We start from the raw sequence: 12,395 nt of genomic DNA, 5'->3' as shown, positions 1-12,395 counted from the left end.
GCTGGGTTCTGAGAATAGAGGTGGGCTGTGACTTCATCATGTTCATATCTTTGTATGTATGTGGTATCATATACGCAGTGAAAAAACAGGGCATTATGGATAGAGGAATACCAGACAGTGCCCTTGGGGAATTTGACTGAAGGTTCAGTATCTTTCATAGGCCAACAGGGTCGTGACAGAGTAAGTTCCTTGAAATCTGGTCATCGGCAGGGTCTTGGGAGAGCAGGTTCCTTGGAATCTGGTCATCAGCAGGTCTTGGGAGAGCAGGTTCCTTGGAATCTGGTCATTGGCAGGGTTTTGGAAGAGTAGCTCCCTTGGAATATGGGGATCAGCAGGGTCTTGGAAGAGTAGCTCCCTTGGAATCTGGGGATTACCAGGGTCTTGGGAGAGTAGCTCCCTTGGAATCTTGTGATGGCGGGGTCTTGGGAAAGCAGATTACTTGTAATCTGATCAGTGCCATGGATTACATGAACTGAATTGCATGGAAAGCGTTGCCGACAATCCTATGAGCCACACTTTCTGCCATTTTCCCCCTTTAATGTTCCATCATTCTTTCAGACACCTAAGGCCTTACGAGACCCTTCACGATTCCTGTTACGGATCTTTGTCATGTTCCTGCTCCAGTCATCCTCGTAACGTGACCCACTTCCTCTTACAAGATCGACCCAACATCTATTACTATTCCAGCCCTACCACGCTCATGTTGCTGTCTGTCCCCAGGTCTGGTGCACAAACCTCCCTGAACTCCTGCTGCCTTTCACCATCAGGCCTCTGCTGAAAAACAAAGAAGTAGTGACGGATGTCCTGTCAACAAACCACTGTAGGAACACAAAGCATCTGGTGGGGTCTGGCTCGAAACACTTGTATCAGAGGAAAGTTTACAGTTAATGAGCTGTGCACAGGCCCTGACAAACTTTCCTCAATACTGCCGGGGGTACTTACAGAAAAGTATTAGGGTATGTTCTAATAGAACTAAAGAGGACTCATGCTTAGTGCAACCAGACTGACTGGAAGCAATGCACTATGTACAGCGTGTGCTCAGAGCATCCAGAGAGAGTGATTGTACACAGTGTAGCCAGGCAGAGAGTAGTGTCCTATGTGCGGCTTGTGCTTAGCGTACCTGCACAGAGAAGCTGTAAACAATGCACTATTTACAGTTTGTACTTAGTGTAGGGAGACTGATAGGCTGCAAGCAGCAGCTATGATCAACTTGTGCTTAGTGTAGTTAAGAGTGGTCCCGATTCACAAAAGTAATATTAGACGTTTGGTCTAAACTTAGATCAAAAGTCTGCATTTACGGCTTTGGGAATTTGCAAAGGGCATTTACGAGTACTATCTTAATGTCCACACTCGGGGCGAAGATGACTATGCTTTGAGAATTACTAAGTGATGCTGAGTGTGAAATCTGAACATGCTTTGAGAAATACTATGTGATGCCGTGAATTACATGGGTTGAAAATATGAACATGCTCTTAGAATTACTAAGTGATGCCAGGGGTGACAAATATGCACATTTTCTGAGAATTACTAAGTAAGGAGTGGAAAATATGAGCATGTCCTGATGATTACTATGTGATGGGTGTGAAATCAGAATACTCTGTAGATTGAGTGATGGGTGAAAGATTTGAGAAGTTACTAAGGCTTGCATATTGTGATGTTTATTAAGCAACTGGCATAGTGTAGAAAGTGCAAAATTACTAGGTTTTACTTCAATAACGTTGATGGCACAACATGGAGCAGTAGAAGTAAGGATCATTTGAATGTGCTTGCATTGAAACAATGATAAACGTATATCACCGCCTCCTCGCTGGAGAAAGAAGGGTAATGTAAAATATCCTAAAATGAAATTTGGGAACAATAGATCAGTAAAAGAAAAGTTAAAGTTTGAGAAGAAACTGGGCCTGGCTGTCATGAACAAGTAGTCAATGACCACATCAGATGGGGCTAGAGATAATTAAATTAACTATTTCAAAAACTACACCTGTGGAGCCATATGAAACAACAGTACTGAGAACAAGAATTGGCAAAGCTAATACGTCTCCTCTTTGGGACCTCTTGGCTTTGCCAATGGCTTTTAGTCATACTGTACAGAATCCCCAGTGCTGCGTAGCATGGCTAAAGAATAATTTAAAAAAAAGCTAACTATGTGGTCGTCTTCGTCAATTTGTAAGCATGGGCACCAATCATGTGAGTCTCTTCAAAATGATGCAGGTGCTTTTTATTTTAATTTTACTTACCAATCCAAGTTATAGCATCAAATTAAAAGAAAAAAATGCACTTTAAAAAAAAGTAGGTGATGAAAGCAAAACTTGTGGGAAAAGCAATAGTTGGGAGCAACATGGAGTGGAAGCAACATGGGGTTAAGGAGAGGTGGAAGCTACACTGGGAGGGTGTGGGGGAAGTAACACAGAGGGTGTGGGTGGGGTGGAGAAAAACAAATGAGTAAGAAACCAATACATAGTGCAGGGTAGAAAAGCAAACAAGTGAGATACAGAGCAATGTGGCACTGGGGGGGTAGAAGCACATGGGTGAGAAAAAGTAAGGCGAAAGAGGAAAGAAGCACATGAGGGAGAGCGCATCATGGAGGGGAGATGGGAAGATGAACATGGGCAAGAGAGCAACATTGACCGCTCAAGGAGGGGAAGAGAAGAAGACTAGGGAGAGAGCTGGAAAACATGCATTCTTCTGGAATGCTTAAGACAAAAGAATAAGGTAGTTCCCTAAAGGTGAAGAGTGAAAGGACACAAGTAAATTGGAAATACTCCAGAGGATGAATAGACACAAGATTGACAAGGCAAGCCATCTAATAAGATGCAGCAAATGAGAGTAAGAGTAAATTCTACCAATGGTAAGTGATGGGTGGACTGCAAGCTCCTCTGTGTACTTGTTAAGCCCACACTATCTCTTTCAGAACTAGACAGCGCAAGCACGTTGGATCCCTGGTGGCAAAAACCAGACACGGCAAGGGCAGACCAAATGGGACAAGGGATGTTTACCTTTTACCTCACGCTGTGTCTGAGACCTTTAATAAACTGGGCAGAAGGATTGAAAATTCTCATTGCATTTAGACAGCAGGCATAAATCTGAAGCTTCTTAAAGCAAGAGTGCACATATTATACATGTCTTTGTCTTGATTCATGTTTTTACTTTGCTCGGGCATCCAATTTTAAGGTTGCGTTTATATGTTCTCTTTGTAGATTTATAATTAAAATCAGTCGTATTTATTGTATGACGTGAACCTGTTAGTCACTTTGAAGCTAATTGTTGTTTACTGTTAATAGAAAACTCCACCCCCGACACCTCCCAAAAAGAATGTGAGCATGCAGCCATCAACGCAATGGGGCAGTATGGACTCACTGAATGTGCAGCATAAACCAGAGCCAGGTGAGAGGACAAGGTGGTGGCCCTCTGAAAGGATGGGCAATTAATGTATATGAGTGCATGCATATGTGTATGTATCTATATAGTGACAGGCCATTTATATAGCACACATGATAAGATGAATAGTCCCTTGGAGCTTGAAGGATTATTACTAAACTCAGTGGTACTCCTATTATCAACCTCAGAAGCAAAACATGCCCATCGGCCCTGCTATGATTTCAGCAAATGGCCTACAGGTTACACTCACATTTCTATTTCACAGGCTTAACTCACCGTGTTGACCTCAGTGAACAATGCATGCTGAAGTTTTCACAAACAGAAAGAGGTGCATTGAAAGACAGTGGAAGAGGATGCAAGAACAGGAAGAAAGCAAACTATATTGAATGAGGCACGACACTAATGGGGCAAATGGCAAAATAAGAAAGAGCCCGAAGAGAAGTGTGAATAGATAAAAGGACGAATTAGTTAGCCACAGGGATATGTCAGTTATTTGGTGTATACTTCCACCCCAGTGTATATCACTTATATGGTCTCGTAGTGCTGCTGGTACAATACACTGTCACAGTGGCTTCCATCAAAGGAGGGTAGTCTGCTTTCCATGAAACTGACATAATCAGTTGCCCTGCAGACTAGTTGCATTCTTAGCCCTGCTTTACAAGTTCTACTTAAATACTGCCAAATGCTATTCAAAAACTCACAATTGTAAATCTCCACCTTCCCCTTCACCTCCCCTATCTGTTCTATGAGGAGATCTCGTGTAAGTTTAGTACTTATCAGTAAATGTGGGAGGGACCAGGGGGAGTGGCTGGAAAAAGGGGTGTACCAAGTACTAAATGCAATGGGTTTAGGGAGGTTAGGGAGAGGTAAAGGAAGGGACATGCACCCACCCGCAAAAGAGTAAGCCCAATGGTGTACACAGGTAGCACTTCTAAAACTAAGACAGCCAAAAAGGCACCCAAAACAGTAGTAAATTACTCAGGCTCACAGCGGTAGTAAGTCCAGCATGGCAAACTACTGGTTCTGCAACATCTTCCCACAGAAAATAATTGAGGTAGGGATTTAAAATAAAATCACCATTAAAATTAAACTATTTACAATAGTTAAACTATAAATCATATGATGTGATTTTAATATAAAACCTAAAAATATATATTATTAAATGATAAACAATCTAAACTTTTTTGAATTTATAAATTACTATAACATTACCTTTAATTAATTCTGTACATCACTTTTAATAATTATTATTACAATAATAAAGACCTGTATTTTTAGGTGAAAATTTATATTTTAATTTAAACTTCCGAAAAATAATTTTTATTTATTTAATATACTTAAATTAATTAAACATTTAATTCAAAATTAGGTTATTAGTGCTGTAACATTTTTGTACGTTGTGCTGCATTTAAAATACACATATCAAATAATCCTTATTAATAGTAACATAAAATATTTCATATTACTTTTAGTTAAATATGTTTTTTTTTTTTATTTTCCATATATTGATCATAGGGAGTCTCCACAGAGTGGAGATCTCCCTATCATAAAATATAGGGAAAACAAAAAAGTTTATTAAACAGTTTATTAAATCAGTAAAAATATGTTTATATTAAACATTACATCTACAGCACAATCACTTAAAACATGTTAAATTAGACGCAAATTATTTTTCTGAAGTTTAAATTAAAAAATAAATTTCCACCTAAAGATAACATATTTACATTATGTATTAATAATTAATAAATGTGGTTTAATAATAATTAAAAGTAGTTAAATTATATTTTAATGATATACGGTTAATTTTTAATGCATAAATATGTATTATTTTTATATATTTTTCTTAATATTAAATGATTCCATTATTTCTTAAAAGGTTTCATTTAAGCGCCTTTTTTCATTATTTTCCAAGGCAGAGTCTTGCAACATCGCTCCTACAGTTAGCTCCACCCCTTTTTTCAGGGAGTAGAGATGTGTACATCTACACTTTTGAGTAGCTTTACCTCAGATTTTGTGAACAGCCAAAAGTAGTAAACCTACTCATAAGTGTAGGAGTAAATTACAAGTGTAAGTTACTCACAAGTGTAAGTTACCTTTGTGAATAGCCCCCTACGAGTTTCTGCTGTTGTGTGTTCTTGGATTATATTGTAATGAGTTACTAACTGTTTCCATCTTTCTTTGTGATGTGCTGCGGTGATCCCTGTAGCCAAACCAAAGCAAGTGAACAGCATGAACGAAGAGCTGCTGCTCAGGTTGGCCAATGGCCGCACAGCTCCCCAGAAGAGCTTTTCGGTGAATAGGACGTCGGACACCTCCATGACACTGAGCGACGAGTCCAGCACCAGCGATGTGAAGGCATGGCTGCAAGCCAAAGGCTTCAACCCCCTGTGAGTCGAGGGTTATCAGGGAAGCTTTAAGAGGATGCACCATATGTTCTTCAGGCATTCTTCTTCTTGTTAACATTCCCTACAATGACTAGCGACTTACGTTCATGTGTCCAGCCAATTGTACACTTTTTTTCTCTTTGCTGCATGCTGGCTATTGCTTGCCCTGTACATGCTCTAAGTAGTCGATTTGTTTTGCACTGTATGCTGAGGTGGTCATTGTTTATTCCCTGAGTGCTCAGATTGGTCAATCTTTGCCTGTGAAGTATGATTGGCCTCTCTATGAAGTAAGTTTAAGCTCTCTGTTCATTCTGTTTATTCCTTGTGCTACGTTACATTTTACATTCTTAATCTCCGTGCTAAGTGGTTAGCCACTGTCTAATCCGGGTTTGCATTTTTTCATTTTTTATTCTTTTTACTGCGTTAATTGAACTATGAGGTATTCCACTGTCCATTCTTTGTACTATGCATTCTCTCATTGTTTATTCTTTGTACATCGTGTTCTGTCATTGGTCATTCTTTGACTTTGTGTCCCGTGACTGGTCATTCTTTGAAGTATATGTGCACTCTCTGATTGCTCATTCATAATGTAATGAACCATCTGATTGGTCATACTGTGTGTCTGTGATTGGCCATTGTTTGAATTGTATTGCTGCTCTCTGGTTGGTTGATCACTGTGTGTGTGCTGATACCTTTTTGCAGTTTCTGTTGGCAGCTATCATTCTTAGCTTCAATGACATTCCATACCTCTAAAACGTCATATTTTGTTTGCTAGGACGGTGAATTCCCTGGGTGTGCTAAATGGCGCCCAACTCTTCACCCTCCAGAAGGAAGAGTTCAAGGCAGTGAGTCCAGAGGAAGGGGCGCGTGTGTACAGCCAAGTCATGGTGCAGAAAGCGCTTCTTGAGGTACTGTGTCAGAGTCCTATACTTCATGTACTAGGAGTGGGAGGGCCCAATTACAGCGCTCCCCCCCCCCCGGGAGCGGCAGCAGCAGCTGCAAAACTTTGACAATGAAAGGATAATAAACTGTGTTTATTATCCTTTCATTGTTAAAGGGGCGGGCCAGTGGGAATGAATGAGTGCACTGTGCACTCCCCTCAGAGCGCATGTGTGTTTGGCCGGCAGTCTCGAGCTGGCCAAACACACATGTGCACTGTGCTGTCTCCAGCCTGCACTGCGTTGCCGGGCTGGAGAGAGCCTGCACAGGCTCCTAGTCTGCCTGGAAACTCCCTGGCTGGGTGCTCCAGCCAATCCTAACACTGCTCTGAGCAGCATCAAGGTTGGCCCCAGGGCAGGCCAGGGAGCCTGTGCTTGTCTGCAGTGTCTACGGTGTGGCGGAGCAGGTACGATTTTATTATTTTATTTTATTTTTTAATTTAATGTTTTGGTTAAACTCCCCGTCTCCACCCCTCCTGCGCACCTCCTCAGCCCTTTTAACGTGCAGCGAGCCGCGACTGCCCAATATTCAGATGTTCTCTATTGAAATCACTGGGTAAGTGGGTTTATTGAGCGTCTGTATATGACCTGGATTCTATACGAGCAGGGAAACAAGCAAGTAAAGCTTCCCTGATTAATTACAAATGTCAGCCTGAGACAATATACTGGAGTGTAAGAAATTCATGGGATAAGAAACTAGTACCCAGACACAAATGGGATATAGGGCAATGCCCACATGGCAACTGTCTCCAACTGCATTACATCTTTGGCCCAGAAACATAGCTCTTAAAAAGTCTAATTTTCATAAAAAGGCTTTATAGATAGTAAAGAAATTGGGGAGTTCTCTTGGGACTGAGCCCCCCAGAAATGTGTTTAGAATGAGAGATCTCAAGATCATTTATTTAGTGTTCATCCACCCAATACTAAGCATAACATTCATCACACGTATCCAAAAATACCGTCCTGGAAAAATGTTTTTCTGGAGCTTTTGCTGATTCTATCATGGCAGCCATGTTGTGTTTCTCCTAAGCCCGAGTCCCATGATGCGTTGTGTGTGATCACAGAGCCTCAGCAAAAAGAATAGGAACGACCACCTGTGAGCTGTCTGGGGATAGAGCCAAACGTGAAGCCCACTGTTAGAGTTCTAGTTAGAGATTTTAGAAGCAGAAAACTGTTCCAGAAAATAAAAATCCTGCTTTTCCTCAGACATTGTAGAACTGGAGAGCAGCAGGTGCTGGGCCTCCACTTAGGTATGGCTGAATGGTGCACTTACCTCAAGGTTCAGGCTGTAAAAAGTCATTGTTTAAAATCATTAGCCAGTGCTGTGCGCAAAGCGCTATATGTTTCCATCTCAGGAACCCTGCTTCTCACGCGGCCTTTACTCTTTTGTTTTCCATTTTCTGACCATATTGCAGGACTCAAGAAAAATCTCTGAGTTGGAAGCCGTGATGGAGAAGCAGAAGAAGAAGGTCGACGAAGAAATTGAACAAGTTAGCTTTTAAAAAGAGACACAAATAAGAGCACGAGAACCTGAAGCCAAAGATGATTAGGAGTATCTACCATGCTGCAAAGAATATATCTATATGGACACTGCAGGGACTTGTACATAACTATAATATAGATATATAATATATATAATATATACCATAACGTAAGAATGAAGGTGAGCGGAGGGAGAGGCCAGCCCTGGGTGTCTCTAGGCCCGTATGGACTGTTCATCCTGCTCCTATTCGTGTTGCGCTGTTTGCTGTGGCACCGCCTGGCCAGTGGTAAGCATGGGAGGCAGAAACTGTTTTCCGTTCTGACCAAATGAAACCATTTTTGCTGCATAAGTGACCGGTGTGGGCAGCCATTCAGACATTGCACACTTTGGCGCACACAGAATATTGGGACATGGCCCACTATGAAGACACTGACACCTGGCATGGCCCCCACTGATGAGCTTGTGATGTGGACCAGACATTGAATGGACAAATTGGTCACATCTGCAAAGGGGTTACCTCAGACTGGGGTTCAGAAGGCGGGAAAAAAAACCTCCGGTGAATTGATGTGCCATACCCGCAGTGTCGTCATGCTCACCTGTCATCCTGGAACTCAGCTATCCCCGGAATCAGCTTTCTAGCCTTTCCATCTGAATGCAAAGGATGGCTTCTAGGGAACTTTTGCACACTCATGCCATGCACGATCCTCACTGCATAGCTTTTTCTTCACGCTACCTCTGCCTGTCTCCGCGTGCCACGCTGACTGAGTCACTACTGCTGTTCCCACATTCCACCCAGTTACCAAATCCCATTATTTTGACCTTACCACTCCCCTGTTCCCTCACCTAACTCCTAATCCATCAGCAACTGCTCCCTCACTCTAACCTTCTTCTGCAATTCTCCTTGTTCCTTCCCTGTTCCCAATCCCGCCAATTCCTGCTGGCACCCTACTCTCTCACTATGCACCCCATTCCCTTGGCCTACTCTTGTTCTCTTATCCCACTCCCTTCTCCTGTCCTAACCAGTTTAAAACTTTTATTTTTATTTTTTCCAGTCCTCCACCACAACCTTATTCTTCGCGCTCCCCTAATATCACATACCATACGTTTTCCAAACACATTCCCTCCCCAACCAGTCCTCCATCCTAGCCCTAGTCCCTCATCCTATTCCCTCTTCCTGCCTCTCATGCCTCATGCTGTCCCTAATCCCTCCAAGTTCCTGGAGGAACCCTTCTCTAAGGATTGGTATGTATTTTCCGGTAAGGCTTATGCTTGTTCTTGCTGCCGTAGGGAATGATCACAAGGACTGGAGGTGGGAGCTGAAGTTAATAAACTTTGCCTTTCTTCCAACAGGTCTTTTATTGAATGTTTGAGCTGCTTGCTTCTTCTTTGGAGGGAGCTTCTTTTGGTATTTCCATTCCACCTATGCTCTGGGCCTGTACGCCTTATGAAGGTCTTAGGTTCTGAAATTTCCATGAAATTGCTTTGCATTTACCTGAACGGGCTTTTGCATAGGTGGGGCACTGGTAACGTCCCAGAAGTTATAATCATATATTAAAAAATATTAATAATGACTATTTTTGTAGTGCATACCATAAACTGGATCACCCCTCGGTGCCTAATTATAGGTGTTTTTATTGTCTAACTCAAAAGTGCTCATGCTTAAAAATTCTTTGCACGAATAAATGAAACATTTGCAGAGCCACAGCCCACTGACAATATCACACAAAATTAGCTTGTTGTCTGTTGTCTATCTTTAGCAGAGTAATGCGGCCAGCCTAAGGCTCCCCTTAAAAACCTCAGGTGATGTTTGCTTCCCTGTGACTGTAATGTTGCTTTTTGTTTTTTTCAATTAAAGCTTTTTAATAGCAGCTCTGCATTTTGTTGATTTTATGGACTATAACACCGCATAAAAGTAGGGGGCAGGGTGGGGCTTGCTTACAGCAATGTCCGAGGTTTGCATTTTCTAATAGGAAAGTTTATATATTTTAAAAAGAAAAATGGTCAATAAAATTAAAAGATAACCATGATAAAGGTTAAAGAAAATGTTGTAATTGGTGTTCATTTTTGCTTTTATTTCTCACACCCTTCGAAAAATATGAGCAGATACTAGAGGCACCGCACCATAAACTGCTGGTAAGGCACGTGTGGTAGGCACAGGGAAGTTTTACAGTGCTGCAGGCCTGGGCATCAATGGTACTGGGCACAGGACATGGACGAAATTCGTGCCCTGTCCCTACAATTGCAAAGAATGGCCAAAGGGCAGGTCCTACAAGCAATATGAACATAGGTACTGAGAAAAGAACGAGAATGAAGGCCATGCCCTTTGCCCACTACCCCGCTGCATCAATTGGCCTAACCTAATAAACTGAAAACCCTGTTGATAAGATCTTATAATTGTATACTATGATCAGGTACTAAACGATGGGATAAATATCCAGTACGGAGTCCAGAAAAAAGTTCATTTGTAGGAACTGTATGATAGCTACCCAAAAATCCTCTTAAATTAGTTGATCAGTGTCTGTGTAAGCTACGTGCTAATGCATCGTCAGCCCCTATATGTAGCAAACACATAGAACACACCACTCAATGAAGACACACACATCATGCTCCGTTTGCTGAAAGTTCTTCTATATGTAGTTGCCAGTGAGCACTCACCAAGGTCATGCACTTTGTCCCCTATATACATATGTGTAGTCGATTGTGCCTTGTATGCTACAGCCAGGGCTTGGATGAGATACCATACAATGAATGTCTTACGACACTATGCCCCATATTTATACTTCAGATGCGCCGAATTTGCATCATTGTTTTTTACGCAAATTCGGCGCAAGCCTAACTCCATATTTATATTTTGACGTTAGACACGTCTAGCATCATAATATAGGAGTTTGCACCATGTTTTGAATGCATGCACCTACCTTGCGTCAATGAGATGCAAGGTAGGCATTTGCATGTAAAAATATGGTGCTATTCCCATAGCCCTATATTTATCCCCATGTGCTAAAATGACGCACTGGTGGGAGGAGGAGCTAAATAATGGTACAAAGTTTGCTTTGCACCATTATTTAACGCCTGGGTCAGACCAGGCGTTGGGGGACCTGTGGACCCATTTCCATGGTTAAACACCATGGAATAGGTCCACAGGTGCTCTCCCTAAGCCCCAGGAACACCCCCACCAGAGGGACACAGGAGGATGGGGGACCCCCATCCCAGGCACGTCCATGTAAGTATTATTTTGTTGTTTCCATCGGGGGCCCTGACTTGGGGTCCCCTGAATGGCACAGGGTGCAATGGCCATGGCCAAGGGACATTTGTCCCCTGTGAGGGCCATTGGGGTGGTGGGCTTGACTCCTGTCTAGGCTAAGACAGGAGTCATGTTTTTGGTGGTTGTGCGCCAGGAAATGGCGCTAGTCTGGTTAGAGGCATTTTTTTGCCTCTAACCAGGCTAGCGTCATTTTTTGATGCACAACCCCCTCCTTCCCTACCACCACCCCCACCAGGCTGGTGTCTTTTTTAATTTAAGACACTAGCCCAAGTTTAGCGCTGGCTTGCGCCATTTCTTTAATATGGTGCCCAGCTGGTGCTGTGGAATGGCACAAGCCGGCACTGTACTTTTTGCCGCAAAACTGCGTTTGTGCAGTTTTGCGGCAAAAAGTATAAATCTGGGCATATATATAGCAATTACAGAGTATGACAGAAAACTCTTGCCCTATGAATGTAACATATACTGTAGAGTGTGGTCACAGGTCATTGCCTCTGTTGTATGCATTATTTTGGTGAGCATCTATCAATGGCATAACTGAACTTGTGCCCCCACCCCCCTTGCAAAATATATGGAGTGGGTCCCCACTCTCTGGACCCAGTACAGAGCACTCTGACCAGGGGCCCGACGACCATGCACAGTGCCAGAGAGCGACCCCTGGAGCTCGGGGCCCACCCAAACAGTGGGGTCTTCGGGCTGTTGTTACACCACTGGTGTCTATGTTGCACACATATATATATAAAGGTGGATTTTGGTCCAGCCCTATATATTTTATCCAGGTTTGTTTTGTACTGGGAGGTTAAGATGAGGACCACGTTTCCATTGGAAAAGCATTTTTTGTTTTCCTAAAACTTTGGCACCATTTGAATAATTTTCACAAAACTTTCCAAAGAACTTTTCATCCACCTCAGCTCCTTCCTGAAAAGTTTCTGGGTGAACCATCAAGCAGG

At 42.4% G+C, this 12,395-nt stretch overlaps 1 protein-coding gene across 2 annotated transcripts in view; it reads left to right on the top strand.

Annotated features, from left to right (window-relative positions):
• Positions 1 to 10,226, top strand: part of EPS8L1 (EPS8 signaling adaptor L1) — a 159,001-nt gene extending 148,775 nt beyond the window's left edge. For both annotated transcript variants that reach the window (XM_069200742.1, XM_069200741.1), the window contains 4 exons: positions 3,282 to 3,384; positions 5,585 to 5,765; positions 6,538 to 6,670; positions 8,116 to 10,226. In XM_069200742.1, coding sequence (XP_069056843.1) covers positions 3,282 to 3,384; positions 5,585 to 5,765; positions 6,538 to 6,670; positions 8,116 to 8,202 — 504 coding nt within the window. In that variant the 3' untranslated portion in view covers positions 8,203 to 10,226. The remainder of the gene's footprint in view (positions 1 to 3,281; positions 3,385 to 5,584; positions 5,766 to 6,537; positions 6,671 to 8,115) is intronic.
• Positions 10,227 to 12,395: the final 2,169 nt, after the last annotated feature.

The sequence above is a fragment of the Pleurodeles waltl genome, chromosome 7 (assembly GCF_031143425.1).
Source record: "Pleurodeles waltl isolate 20211129_DDA chromosome 7, aPleWal1.hap1.20221129, whole genome shotgun sequence".
In the NCBI taxonomy this organism is placed as follows: domain Eukaryota; kingdom Metazoa; phylum Chordata; class Amphibia; order Caudata; family Salamandridae; genus Pleurodeles; species Pleurodeles waltl.
The sequence above is the reverse complement of the archived record's forward strand: the minus strand, read 5'-3'. Positions and strand labels throughout refer to the sequence as shown.